At 37.4% G+C, this 13,025-nt stretch overlaps 1 protein-coding gene across 1 annotated transcript in view; it reads right to left on the reverse strand.

The window, feature by feature from the left end:
* Positions 1–2,198: 2,198 nt before the first annotated feature.
* LOC136521073 (achilleol B synthase-like) overlaps positions 2,199–13,025 on the reverse strand; it is a 35,840-nt gene continuing 25,013 nt past the window's right edge. The window contains exons 8-19 of the mRNA XM_066514792.1: positions 11,350–11,463; positions 7,875–7,997; positions 7,673–7,795; positions 7,463–7,555; positions 6,890–6,946; positions 5,159–5,205; positions 4,927–5,070; positions 4,671–4,848; positions 3,447–3,521; positions 3,170–3,209; positions 2,851–2,894; positions 2,199–2,315 (exon numbers count right to left, since the gene is read on the reverse strand). Of these exons, the coding sequence (XP_066370889.1) occupies positions 2,199–2,315; positions 2,851–2,894; positions 3,170–3,209; positions 3,447–3,521; positions 4,671–4,848; positions 4,927–5,070; positions 5,159–5,205; positions 6,890–6,946; positions 7,463–7,555; positions 7,673–7,795; positions 7,875–7,997; positions 11,350–11,463 (1,155 nt within the window). The remainder of the gene's footprint in view (positions 2,316–2,850; positions 2,895–3,169; positions 3,210–3,446; positions 3,522–4,670; positions 4,849–4,926; positions 5,071–5,158; positions 5,206–6,889; positions 6,947–7,462; positions 7,556–7,672; positions 7,796–7,874; positions 7,998–11,349; positions 11,464–13,025) is intronic.

Genomic DNA, 13,025 nt, shown 5'->3' on the forward strand with positions numbered 1-13,025 from the left:
TCCACGTATATCATAATAGGAACAACGATGGATCATGGAGTCGACTAAGGTAGCAGAAAAGATGATGCCTTGATGATTGTGTCACTATGATGGAATGCTAACTTTTGGTTATATCTTACCCAGGTAAGCCCCGGTGTATAACCCCTGTTATTCTACACTTTATCTTATGCTTGTGCATTAAGTTTTAAGGAGTTGAATGAAAACCACTTGCATATATATATATATCCTTATCCTATGAGTACTACTAGTATGTCAGGATCATGTTGATTGCTATGCTATAGGATCCGGTAGAAGTCGAGTGATTACCTGTCACTCACGAGAGATAGGAAAGATATTATTGTTGTTATTATATTACTATCATATGGAATATATATATATATATGAATGATAATTGGAGACCAGGCGGAATGGTACTTTGGATCTAGACTTGGTTAGGCATTTGAGCGAGGCTCGGATTGCACTTGTTCTGCCTGTGTCGATTGAGGACCGTCCATTGTTGTGGATGATAGTCAGGTCACAGACTTATTATCCTAAGCACATACTTGCTTATGGGAGCGGGAAGGCTCATTGCTCTCTTGTCATGGGTTCTGGCTCTTTTTGGACTGACTGATTGGAGGCGAGGATAGTGGAGGTCTAAGCACCACACTGAGTCCAGGACTCAGGAGTGGGGGCTTAGAGTCCAAGTTTGGACGGGGACCAAGTCCCCTTGACAGGAGAGTGGTGGGTTGGTCTTGCTTGTGCTTGGGGTACAAACAGGGCGTGTGTTTCAAGGTACCCAGCTGGGATACATTGGTTCGCGAATCGCCATGTGATATGGTACGACTTGGCCTTTGATCTAGCACCATAGTAAGAACTAGAATATGGAAGATGGTAAAATGGTTCTGATTGCTTACCACTGCTTCAAAGTAGCATAGGTGCTTACATAGAATGGTTAGTTAATAAACTAATGATGACTGCTAATGAAATTGAATATAAGGACGCATATTTAGTAATGCCCCCGCAGATGCAATAACCCACAAGCCAGATAGCCTTGCATATCCTTGGAGTCTTTTGTTTTCCTCCTATCGGGTAAGTCTTGCTGAGTACAATCGAGTACTCAGGGTTTTATTTCCCCTATTGCAAGTGATCGGATGACACATAGAGCTGACTCTTGTGTGGGGAAACCTCCTGGTGGGCTCAGCGGGGATTGCTTTTGCGCTATGACCGTAGTGTTTATTTATAACCCTCATGAAAGGTTTTTCTAAGAAAAGATGTAAAATCTGTTAGCATCTCTTGTATATAAATGTCTGCTATGTTAATACTCCACCATGTCATTAAATTAATCATGCTTCCTCTATAACTCTGATAACATTGTTATATTTTGCTGTTATAATAAATTGAGGTAATATTTTGGTACCGTAATAAAGTGATGTAAGAAATGACTTAAGAATGTTGTAAGCTTTATTCTCTCATTTATGATCCTGATGGAAAAATGTGGATTTTTGAGTTCTCCCTTGGGGTGTGCTCGATGAAACTGCATAGTTGAGTGTCTTCTCTTGAGTACTTAGTGTCTAATAGAAGACAAGTACTCCTGGGAGGGATTGGATTAGGCAGTTCTGCCACAATTGCTTGACTAGGTAATAGGTTTGTAATAACGCAGGGGCACAAAAATCATGTAAGACCAACATAAAGTACAGAACACACCGACAATTCAAATAAATATTGATCAAGGACATGAGCAATAAAACACTAGCAACAGGAACAAGATCCAAAGAACTCTAAATAGAGCACCAATAAATAGATGAATTAGATATATGCTTTTTATAGATTTTATCATATTTTCTAAAATAATATTAACTACAAATTCATTCATATGGCATCATGTTTGTGAAGTATAGAAAAAGTATATTGTTATGAAACTATTGGTAGAGGAACTCAACAATTTTAAACATTTAAGCCAAACTATAATGAAAGTATAGATAGTGTGATTGTATAGAAACAAAATTTTCACTTATCTATGACCAAAGGAGTAGTTAATATCATGTATTTTCATAGATAAAATAGAATTTAGTCATTTATGGGGGCCACCATATTCTTGTATGTGCTATACAAAATTACAAACCATGATAGAAAGTATAAGGATTTCATCTATTGCAATTAGTATATTTCACTTGTGTGACATAAAGTTGTGTATGCTATTTGCTTTGCATGAGTCGCCTTTAGTTAATATTGGTAAGTAGTCTACAACGATACTCCCCAAGGGCCCAAATAGGGAATAAAGTGCGGTAGTTAGGGTAGTTGAAGTAAACGGAAGAGTTGGTGTTGCCAGCATGTTCCTATAATCAAAATGCATGCGCACGGTTAGTAATGGTAGTTTATGTGACAATGTAACTATGCATCTTTTGTCTTACTATGTAGTAATTCAAGAGGAAGATGTCCATAATAAGGTGTAAATGCATAAAACAAAATATAAAGCTACAAAGTACTAACTAGATGAACATATTGTACATGAACACTTCTATCATATGTAGAACACAAAGATGCAATTATAACCTCTTTAAAGAATGCTTTAAAGAATGCATCTTTCTAACTTTAATGCTACAACTACATATCTAAATGGGCAATACATAGAAATGTGACACTAAAACAGAATAATGAACTAGAAAAAGACCTAGCATATGCATAGCATGACCAAAGTATGAGTAGAAATCACCTTGTTACTTATTTGAGCCATGAAATTAATATATAGGTTTTTTCTCATAAAATATAATGGGAGAAAGAGTTGCATAGTCAACTGAACAAAGAGAGACTGTTCAAACAAACTTTATAAAATGTATTGGTTGTATCACTAGATTATTTGAAAAAACTAACTTGCTGAGGATAGTCGCCTGTCTCCAACTGCATATTAATCAATACTAGTCATTGACAAGCTATTGATATTTTAGATAATAAGCCCTTGTTTAGTTCCACCCCAAAATCCAAAAAGTTGCTACAGTACCTGTCACATCGAATGTTTGCGGCTCGTGCATGGAGCATTAAATGTAGACGAAAAGAAAAACTAATTGCACAGTTTGGTGGGAAATTGCGAGACGAACGTTTTAAGTCTAATTAGTCAATGTTTGGACACTATTTGCCAAATAAAAACGAAGGTGCTACAGTAACCCCAAAATCCAAATTTCGCGAACTAAACAAGGGCTAAAATGATGTAATGGTGTTGGGTCCCGTTCCATCTATTAATTACACAAATTAGAATAATAAGGTGGATGCAATCAACATATATTTATAAATGCTATTCCTACTAGTCATTGACAAGCTATTGACATTTTAGATAATAAAATGATGTATCCAAAACATAAACTTCATATTCATAAATGTTGCAACGATTGATTACATATATTCAAAACATCACTTTTTATATCTAGGGAATATTCCTTTGGAGTAGCTGATATTTGATGTACAAATCAAACCTGTCCAGCATGAAGCAAAGCTAGCATTGCCCAAGCAGTCTGTACCGCATGCGTACTATGACCCTCTACATAGATCTGCACATGTTACATTTTTTCTCTGATTAGTACCACAACTAGCTAGCTAAGCAACATACAATAAATAGATAAACCCTACAACTCTAGGTAACTTAGTTCATTCCTTTGGCGAGCTGTAGTTATAAGTTAACTCTCATATATTTAGGCAATACATTTCTTTATTTGTAACATCAGTAGCATTGGTAGAACTGTAATAACATGTGTCCAAATCTGCTTATGATCTAGCTCATGGAACGAGTGGGCATATGTGTAGCACCTCTCTTAAACCTGAGGTGCTACATTAATTTTGGCGCGATCAGGATTATAACCTAGCCATAATCTCCCTCCTAAACTTCCAAAGCGGTATTAAACCAACCAACTACAGCCACATATGGGCCACATGGACCATATTCACTACTATGAGTATTACATTCACCCCTCTTTAAGTGTGAATGCCCTCGGCTGCTCACCGCATATGCAGGAGACACCAAGAATCACCTATTGGTACAAGGTTGTGCCATTCTTACCCTTCCACGGGTATGGAAGAGTGTGCATTGTATCCCATACAATGCAACACTCCATGGGCAATGTACAACGCAGCCCTTCATGGGCACACTCACAACACAAGAGTGTGCATTGTACCCCTCCATGGGCAACGTGCAACGCAGCCCTCCACAGGTACACATGAGTGTGCATTGTACCCCTCGACGAAACGTACAACACAACGCATATCACATACAACAAGGGTTGACACTCTGCATCCAAATTTGCTTACAACCTAGCTGCTCAAGTGGAATAGGCCACATATGCATAGCTATCAGTGGTGCTATGTTTGGAGTGATAAGAATTATAAGCTAGCTATTAGCCTTCTAAACTTTCAAAGTGGTACTAAACTAGCCAACTATAACCACACATGAGCCACATGGACCAACTTCACTACTAACAGGCTAGGGTATTACGAGAACATTAAGATGACTTACCTTCAAAATAGTTGAGAAGGCCAAAATGGTCTATACATGAAATCATAGGGTACATAAGTTGAGGAAGCTAGTAACAAAGTTAGACATTTTTGTGACCTTTTCTCAACAAACATGCATGGTTCTTACAATACATGACAATTAATAACTAAACTTATATATAGAACGGGAAAAAACAAGTATACACATTTACCTCTCGTTCACATGATAGATAGCTTTCCCCCCATCCACCTGTTTTGAGCTGTGTTGACAACAAAAAGTTGCAAGCTTTCCTAATGCAAGCGCTGTTTTGGTAAGTTCTACCGGCTGCAATTAAGCCTTTTAGTGCAAAGAAGGTTCCATAGATAAAACATATGCCCCAAGTTCCATACCTAGATGAAAATTGATTTAAATATTAATAAAGAACATAATATACATTGTACAAAAATAAAAGATGTATTTATACAAACCAGGATCCATCCTTCTTTTGATTGTTCTCAATATATTTGGTAGCTTTGTTTACATATTCTTTTATCTGTTCACTGCGGTAACCAGGATAACTCTCTCCAAAGAGTATCAGAGCATGCATTATTGAGGAAGTACATTCGACCGTCCTGTTATTGGACTCATTCAGTTACAAAGTTCATCCTAGTACAATATTCGATCAAGTTCAGATTGAGAAAATGTTGTCCAAGTTCTTATGGGTAATCGACGACAAGATTTCGAAAACTCTCCAAAGGATTCAAAATCTAGGTTGTTAAACAAAACAATTATATTAGTGCATATGTAGCTAAAAATGTGGAAAATCAGTACTTAAATTGAAGATTAATTTTCAAATAAGATATCAACAACATTATTATACTGAGTAAAAAGCACTAACTAGGAGGTTAGTAGAGGTGATTATATCTCCTTCCCCTCTAGGATCAGACACTATGTTAGACGTCCTTTGCGCCTTACCAATCCATCTATTTATGAGGTGCCTACATTCACTTTGTCTATCTTAAATTCTACCGGCACAATCCCTCATAGGCTTTTGTAGGTGAGGGCGTGCATGTGTGCTGTTGTAATACATAATTGATTTGTAGAGGTGGCTAGATTTTCATATGTAAACTTAAGACTACCTCTAGAAATCGATTGGTAGAGGCGGTTGGTGTTTTTGCCACCTCCAAAAATTGATATGTATAGGTGACGGTTAGTAACATGGCATGCATCTAAAAACCATTTTCCAAAAAAATGAAAATTGGTCTAAAGATCACAGGTCAAGTGTTTTTTCATGCGAAATATGTGCACTTGAGGTTCCTAGGATCTCATTGAGCACTATAACTCAGGTATACGACATATCTCCATCTAGGGCCATTTCAAAAAAGTTTGGGCTCTAAACAATTTCAAATAAACAGTTACTATTTTTTGCAGCATCTATTTTTTGAGGCAGGTCAAATCACCTACCATGACTAAAAATATAGTTCAATTCCAACTGTCTCTAGAAATGCCTCTACTTCTAGAGGTGGTTCGTAACACCAACCACCACTAAAAATGGAGGGCTTTTTAGGGGCCGCTCGGAACACCAATTAATTGTTGGAGGTGTGGCCCATTTCTAGATTTTTTTTAGAGGCAAGGTTTTGATCCAAACACGAGAAAAAATGAGATGCCTAAAGATCTCATTTCGATATTTTTTATATGTGTATCTATATGAGCGTTTGCATATATACTATATTCCTAAAAACAACATTATTATATTATTTGGACTATCAATTATTATAATGGTTGTGATTTTGTTGTAACTAGTTTCTACTGAAATCAATTCAATAATGGTTGAAGAACGCAAAATTTGAAATAAATGTGTACTTAAAGACAGATGTTCTTTTATGTATCCATTTACCTGGTAGCTACAAATGTGACATATTAATACTATCCTCACCCGAAGTGACTTTTCCTTACTAACGTTATAAAAAAATGTGACATTGCAAACATTACAATTTTATAGCAGCTAGGTTAGTGGCGATTGGCGAGAGGAATGGTACATGTCATCAGCTAATGGTACAAAAATATGACATTGCAAACATTACAATTTGATAACATTACTCAATATACTATCTTATCTGATCCACCAGTTCTTGGGATGTTCAATTTAAAAGTGATTTAGTTAGTTCCAAGATTTAAAAATACACTAAATACTAAAGTGATTAGGTTGCAACACCATTTTCAAAAAACATTTCATAAATTGGGAGTGATATCCCGCTAACAATCCCTTCGTCAAATCTTTGTGTGCATGTGTACGTTAGCAGCTGTTTGCACTTAATTAGTTATTAAAGGTAGTTCCACAAATGGTTTTGTCTGTTCTTATTAAAGCAAATGTCAACAGCCTCATGTAGCCCAATGCTATACATTCCTGGTGAGATGGATAAGGTTGCATCTTAACTATTGGTACATTACCTCCAGCCATGAATAAGTTCTTTGGCACTCAAATGAAGAGAATGAACCGTCTTTGTTCTTCAAAGGACAAAAATAAAGTTTGTTAAATAAACTTCGCAGTTAAGTAAATTGAGAAGCCATTGCAAGTCTAGAAGTCAATGAAAACCATGGATGACATAAATGTCACTAAAATTCATTTTGAAGAAGACAAGTGGAAGCAACCAAATATTTGAAATGGGTGCAACATAAATTGGAGCAGCTAATACATAAAAATGAGAAAATATATTTTAGTTGCATGCGGTGCAGAATATTACTCATGTTCTCCAAAAAACCCTTTTGTAATTTTGCTAGGTATAATTTTGTTAGTTCACAGTCTTCTTGCTGATTTGCAATGCAACTGTTAAAAAAGATTGTGATCGTATAATTTCGGACATATCCCATGAAATTTTGAACATTTAATGTTAAGATCTGTTCATTTTATATATATTATGGTATGAACTATCGCAACTTTTAAGTTCTTATTACTAAAAGAATTTGACATGTGCAGTTTAACTTGTTCTGAAAATAGAAATTCATAACATATTAAAATCATACCCTGAAGGTAAGAAGGCAATCAATAGCATCGAATAGCCATTCTTTTGAGTTCCCAATAAGGTTAGGAGACACCTTTGACAGCAGCAGTATAGCCTGAAGGTATATATACAGAATAATTGAAGTCAAAGAAATAATTGTTTGACATGCTTGTACAAGGAAAACAATTATTCTAACTCATGTACATTGAAGAAGAAACAAACTTCTGCTAACCTTAATTACTTCAGCAGAACTATCACTTGAGGCCCAGCTATTGTCTACAGTTGAAAGTGTCCACGAACCTTTTGATCTATGCCGAAACCAATATCTTGGGTCGCCAGGGGGGTTTCGTGTAACCTTATTATATTGTAAAAAAATTAAAATTCAAGTTAATCAAATTTGATAATATATTAATTGAAGAGGAAGAGCAACATACTTGTGCTTTCTTGATATATCTGAGGGCCTTATCCATTTCTGGCACATATTTGTCAATAATGTCCGCTGACAAGAAGGCTTGAATAATAAGGGCTATCTCCCAGTTTTGGGTACCATCGTATATCTATATTGAGAATCGCACATCAAATTTGTCTCAGTTTCTCTCTTAAATGAAGGTTCCCTTGAGTCACTTGAGGAAAACAAATACTAGCACTGTATGACTATTTCACGATGAGGTACCATTTGATTAAAAAGGAAATATATAGTATAATATAGCCGACAATGAACCCAAAAAACAGTAGTGTTTTACATATCATCCCAGCACTTTCAAGAGAACCGTTCTATATATAAACTAAGAAAAAGAAAATACCACAATTCCTAGTACATTTATGCAGATTAGTTCCAAAAAGCAAAGAATCGATCACTAATCAATTACTTACTTGTCAAGATGTTAGTTCAATTGCATCCATAATAGAAATGAAATGAATGATCTATCAACTAATTATTGAGAAAAATGAAAATAAGTAGTACGTGTATATATATATATATATATATATATATATATATATATATATATATATATTATTCACACTAGATTGTCTTCAAAATTGATTTAAATTGTTAAATTGAGAAGCCATTGCTAGGAATGTTAAATTAATTAACTGAGTATATGGCCACAATATGCATGAGTTATCTCTTGAGTGGTATTTTCTATATCGTGGTTTTACTAAGAAATAGTATCCATTCTAGGAAACTTGCTAGCAGGAAGTTTTAATAGAGCAAGACATTTCTTTTGCGTGAGTTTAGACTTTATATATAGTGTACTCCTTCTGTCCAAAAAAGAATATTATTCTCACCTTTTAAAGAGTCAATAAACATTAGAGGTTTATCAAATATATAAAAAGTACAAATATTCATATTTCATAACAAATATCATTAAATAAATTATGCAATATTTTCATAATAAACTATTTAGAGATACAAATATTTTTATAAACTTAGTTAAACAAAAAAACTAAATTAGTCTAAATCTAAAATAAAAGGCTTTTTGGAACGGGGGAGTATGTATTTGCATACAATTATACTGAGCAATTTGGCACGCTCTATCATACCCATTTAAGTTGCGCCCCAATCATATAGTCCACGCGTAGGCAGTGCATAGTCGTGCTCGAGAAGTGCGTCTTATTACTATGGTGGTGCACGAGAAGTGCGTCTTAGTTCATTTTAGTGAAAGTGAAACAAAAAAAAAACTGACATTGCCTTAGTTCATTTTAAAAAAAAATGATTCCTTATGGTATTGCCTTAAAGAGTCGGATTCAATCGTTTTGGCCCACACAAGTCTGACTCGATGTTTATGCAGCCCACGAAGGATGCATAAGAGCATCTCTAACAGTTCCAATCTTATTTTTTTAAATATAAATATACTCATTTCCAACAATTTCTTATTATAACTCCTATTTATCTGCTTTTGAGAAAGCAGAGGCATCCACGTGAAAATATACTAGGATAGTCTCGATACTCCCTATCCGTTTTTTTGTCCACGACACACTCCGTTGCCTATGATTATGACACCAACGCCTGGAGTTTTTATTGGAATTGGATCTCTCGCAACTATTTTTAGAGCTAAATATGTTGCTAGGATGGCCAGCTATGGCCCGACGACTGCCTGGGAGGTTCGTCAAAATTGGATCTCTGACCACTAATTTTACGTATAAAAATACTTGGAGGTATAGCAAGCAATGACGATTCTGTTTTAAGGGTTTAGGAATGAGGTAGGGTGTCGGGATGACTGACCAGGGCAGCAAGTTATTTCGTCCAAGTTAGTATATATGGGAGATGACAACATGTATGTTTTTATGAACGAAGAAAATGGAACTAATTGGTGAAGTATATGTTTCCATAACCAATGATTTTTAGAAATGTTCCAAAACTAGACTTTTACAGCATCTGCAAGTTTCTTTCTTAAACCCGTTCTCTAACTCATGATTTGGAGTCATTTGAATAAAAATTACCCTCTGTATCTTTCCACCCTCCAACTTCTCTATATCATTACTCCAGAGCATCAACCCCACCCTCTATCTTTGACTAGTGAGAAATCCAGAATAGATAATGACAATATTTGCATTGGAGATCAAATTAAAGAAGCAATTGGAGGGCATTCTTTTTACCAAAATGTCTATTCCTATCAATAAAGAAAGGTACCAAGAGGCTCTTGGAGTTGCTCTTAGGACTCAATTTTTTTAGATATGTTAGAGATGCTCTTACGTTAAGTTCCAATTCCTCCTATTACATTTGATTGTTCGACTCTCAATAACTCAGTAAAGAAACATTTTATACTTATTTTTGCTTCTCTTGTCCATTTTTGCTCATATTTGAAAGCTCACTAGTGAAACAGTTATTTGTTCCACATGTTTAAGTTTTGTTACACTTGAAACATTTGTCATTTGTTCGTTTAAAAACTATAACAGTGGTTATTTCAATTCTCAAACCTTGCTTTCAGCTCAATTTCATCCATCAACTATTAAAATAGATGATTCAGCCCTGAAACCTTTTCTTTTAGGCTCATCCTTGCTACTCATCCTATGTGGCACGCCATGTTATGATGCCCCGTCATGATCAACATCACCACCGCAAGCAGGGGAGGCTAGGATAGGCATGCTTGACATAGCTGGCCGGTTCGATGATTAGTTTAGATGGTGTAGTGTTGTGGTAGAGGAGGCCTTTGAGCTACAACGCTTTTGGGATTTTCTTAAGAAAAGTAAACGTGGTGGTGCCACATATATACATAGGATGAGAAATGGTGCTGGAGTTACTGAGGCACGAAAGGCATAGCAAGCCACATAGGATGAGGAGTGGCGATTAGACCAAAAGAAAAGTTCAAGGGTTGAACGACCACTTCAATAGTTTATAGATGAAATTGAGCCGAAAAGTAAATTTGAGAAGTGAATTAGGCACTTTGATATTCAAGGAGGAAATTAAGCCTAAAAGTAAACTCTGACAACCGAAATGGCCATTTTGGCAGTTCAAGGGTAAAATTGAGCACAAGTAATAGTTTAGGGACAAAATGGCTATTCCGCTATATCATTTCACTAAGAAGCCGTAGTAGTGCAATTGGCAAATAGTCTCCAAGTGAGGAGCCAGCTGCCTTGAGGGTAAGAAGCCGTAATATTGATTTTCTGTATTTACTAACAAAAGCTGTAATATTGATTCACAAAAGGGAAAACAAAAGGACTGCATGACTAAAAACCTATGTCAAATCAAAATTCTTACTTAATAAGACTTCATGGCACACCGTGTTTAAACCAGATGTATGATGTTTTTAACACAAAAAATGTATATGTGTTTCAAAATGGCCTTTGTGTCCAGTTCAATTTTAAAATGCTTAGGTACGGTCAGTCAAGTGCTAGTAATTGCAAATGCTTGAAATATATAGTGCAAGAAGGGGTAAAGATAGCAGGAGTAGGGCAGAATTGTACTTTGGTCTTCATGCCATCTTCAGCAATCCACAGGTAATCATGTATCCTTGAAAGATGTTGTTTGAGTACATCTGAAGTGGGATTTTCCACCCAACAACAAATCATGTTCAATGCCTGATTGTCAATGTTTGTAGATATTTTAGTTCTAAGGTCCTATGATCAGGATGAACATTTATAAAAACAGGAATATGCAACTAGTAAAGAGTAACATAATACAGAGGTGAAGCCCTATGCTTACTAATATTATGAAGATACGGACCATTAAAATAGACATGATTTTTTGTTTAAGTACATCTATTATGTTTTTGTCACCCCTTCCTATAAAAGGGTTAAATTGGGTGTGTTATATTTGTACACAAACGCCATTTGATAACAATTGGTGTGTGGCCTCTGCAATGGTTTTCATGCTTAATGTATTTTTGATGGAAAATCTAGGGTATACTTTGCACCTCTATATTCCTGTTATACTACATTGGCAAAACTCATACTCCCTCTCCACTTTTGAATATATGACACATTTAATTGATCCTTTCTTTTCATTCATTTGACTATTGCAACACCCTAAAATTTGCATTATTCCAAGAATAGCTAAATTGATTTATCTAAAGCATTTATGTGAGCATTCAAACATAGGAAAGTAATAATTTTTATAAAACTAAAATCAAATATAAGATTAGCTACAAGTGATGCATACATGCTGCTGCATATTTATTTTTGTGATGAATGGTTTTGATTCAAAGTCCAAATGAATTCAAAATCTAATTGAAAATGAATTTGGAAAATTGTTGGAAAAAGGAAAAGAATTATTTTTTTCCTCTCCCTCCCTTACTTGATTCTCGGCCCGCTCCTTCCGCCAGCCCAGCTCCCTCTCCCCTCCCCCTTCTTCTCATTTCTGGCCGAGGCCCAGCCTAGCGCCGGCCGCCCGCCTCTCCCCTTCCTCCTTCCTTCCTGGGCCGGCCCAAGTCGCGCGCGCCGCTGGAAACCACCACCGCACCTTCCTCTCTCGCTGCCAGCCAGGCCCGCTGGTCAGCTTCCCCTCCCTCCTCCGCGTCGTGCGTAGCCAAAACAGCAACCGCCGCCGCGCCCACGCTCCAAGTCGTGGGAGCGTCCCCCGCTCCTTGGCCACGTTAAATGGGAGCCCATACCCACCGCCACTCCCCTTGCTGCTCCCTTCCCCAGTTCTCCTCGCGCTCACCGCAGAAACCGCATCACAGAGGCTCGTCAGATTTGCCATCCGCCCTCCCGTGTCGCACGCCGTCCTCGTTCCGTCTCTGCCGCCGGTATCACCCGTGGTGAGCTCGCCGTGTCCTTCTCTGTCTCCCCGTGCATCTCTCGCATCGGTTCGTGGTTCCTAGGGCCGGTTCCATGTGCACAGTCGAGCATTCTCGCTGCCGGCCATGGCGCGCGCCGCGCGGGCCGATTCCCGACCGCGCTGGACCCCGTGGTGGACTCGCCACGGTCCCCGCTTCCTTCCGGTGCCCTCGGTTCATCGAACCGTGGCCCGTAGGGCCTTAACTGACCATGCCGGCGCGCTCCTCGCCGTCGGCAATGGAGAGCCGCCGCGGCTGCCCCTGTTCCCTGCCGGCGCACTCTCTCTCTCCTTCCCATCTCTAATCGGAGCCATTCGTCCTCGATCCAACGGCCTAGGATGGCCGATACCCTTACGCCGTGGCAAA

The sequence above is a fragment of the Miscanthus floridulus genome, chromosome 18, assembly GCF_019320115.1.
Source record: "Miscanthus floridulus cultivar M001 chromosome 18, ASM1932011v1, whole genome shotgun sequence".
Lineage (NCBI taxonomy): Eukaryota > Viridiplantae > Streptophyta > Magnoliopsida > Poales > Poaceae > Miscanthus > Miscanthus floridulus.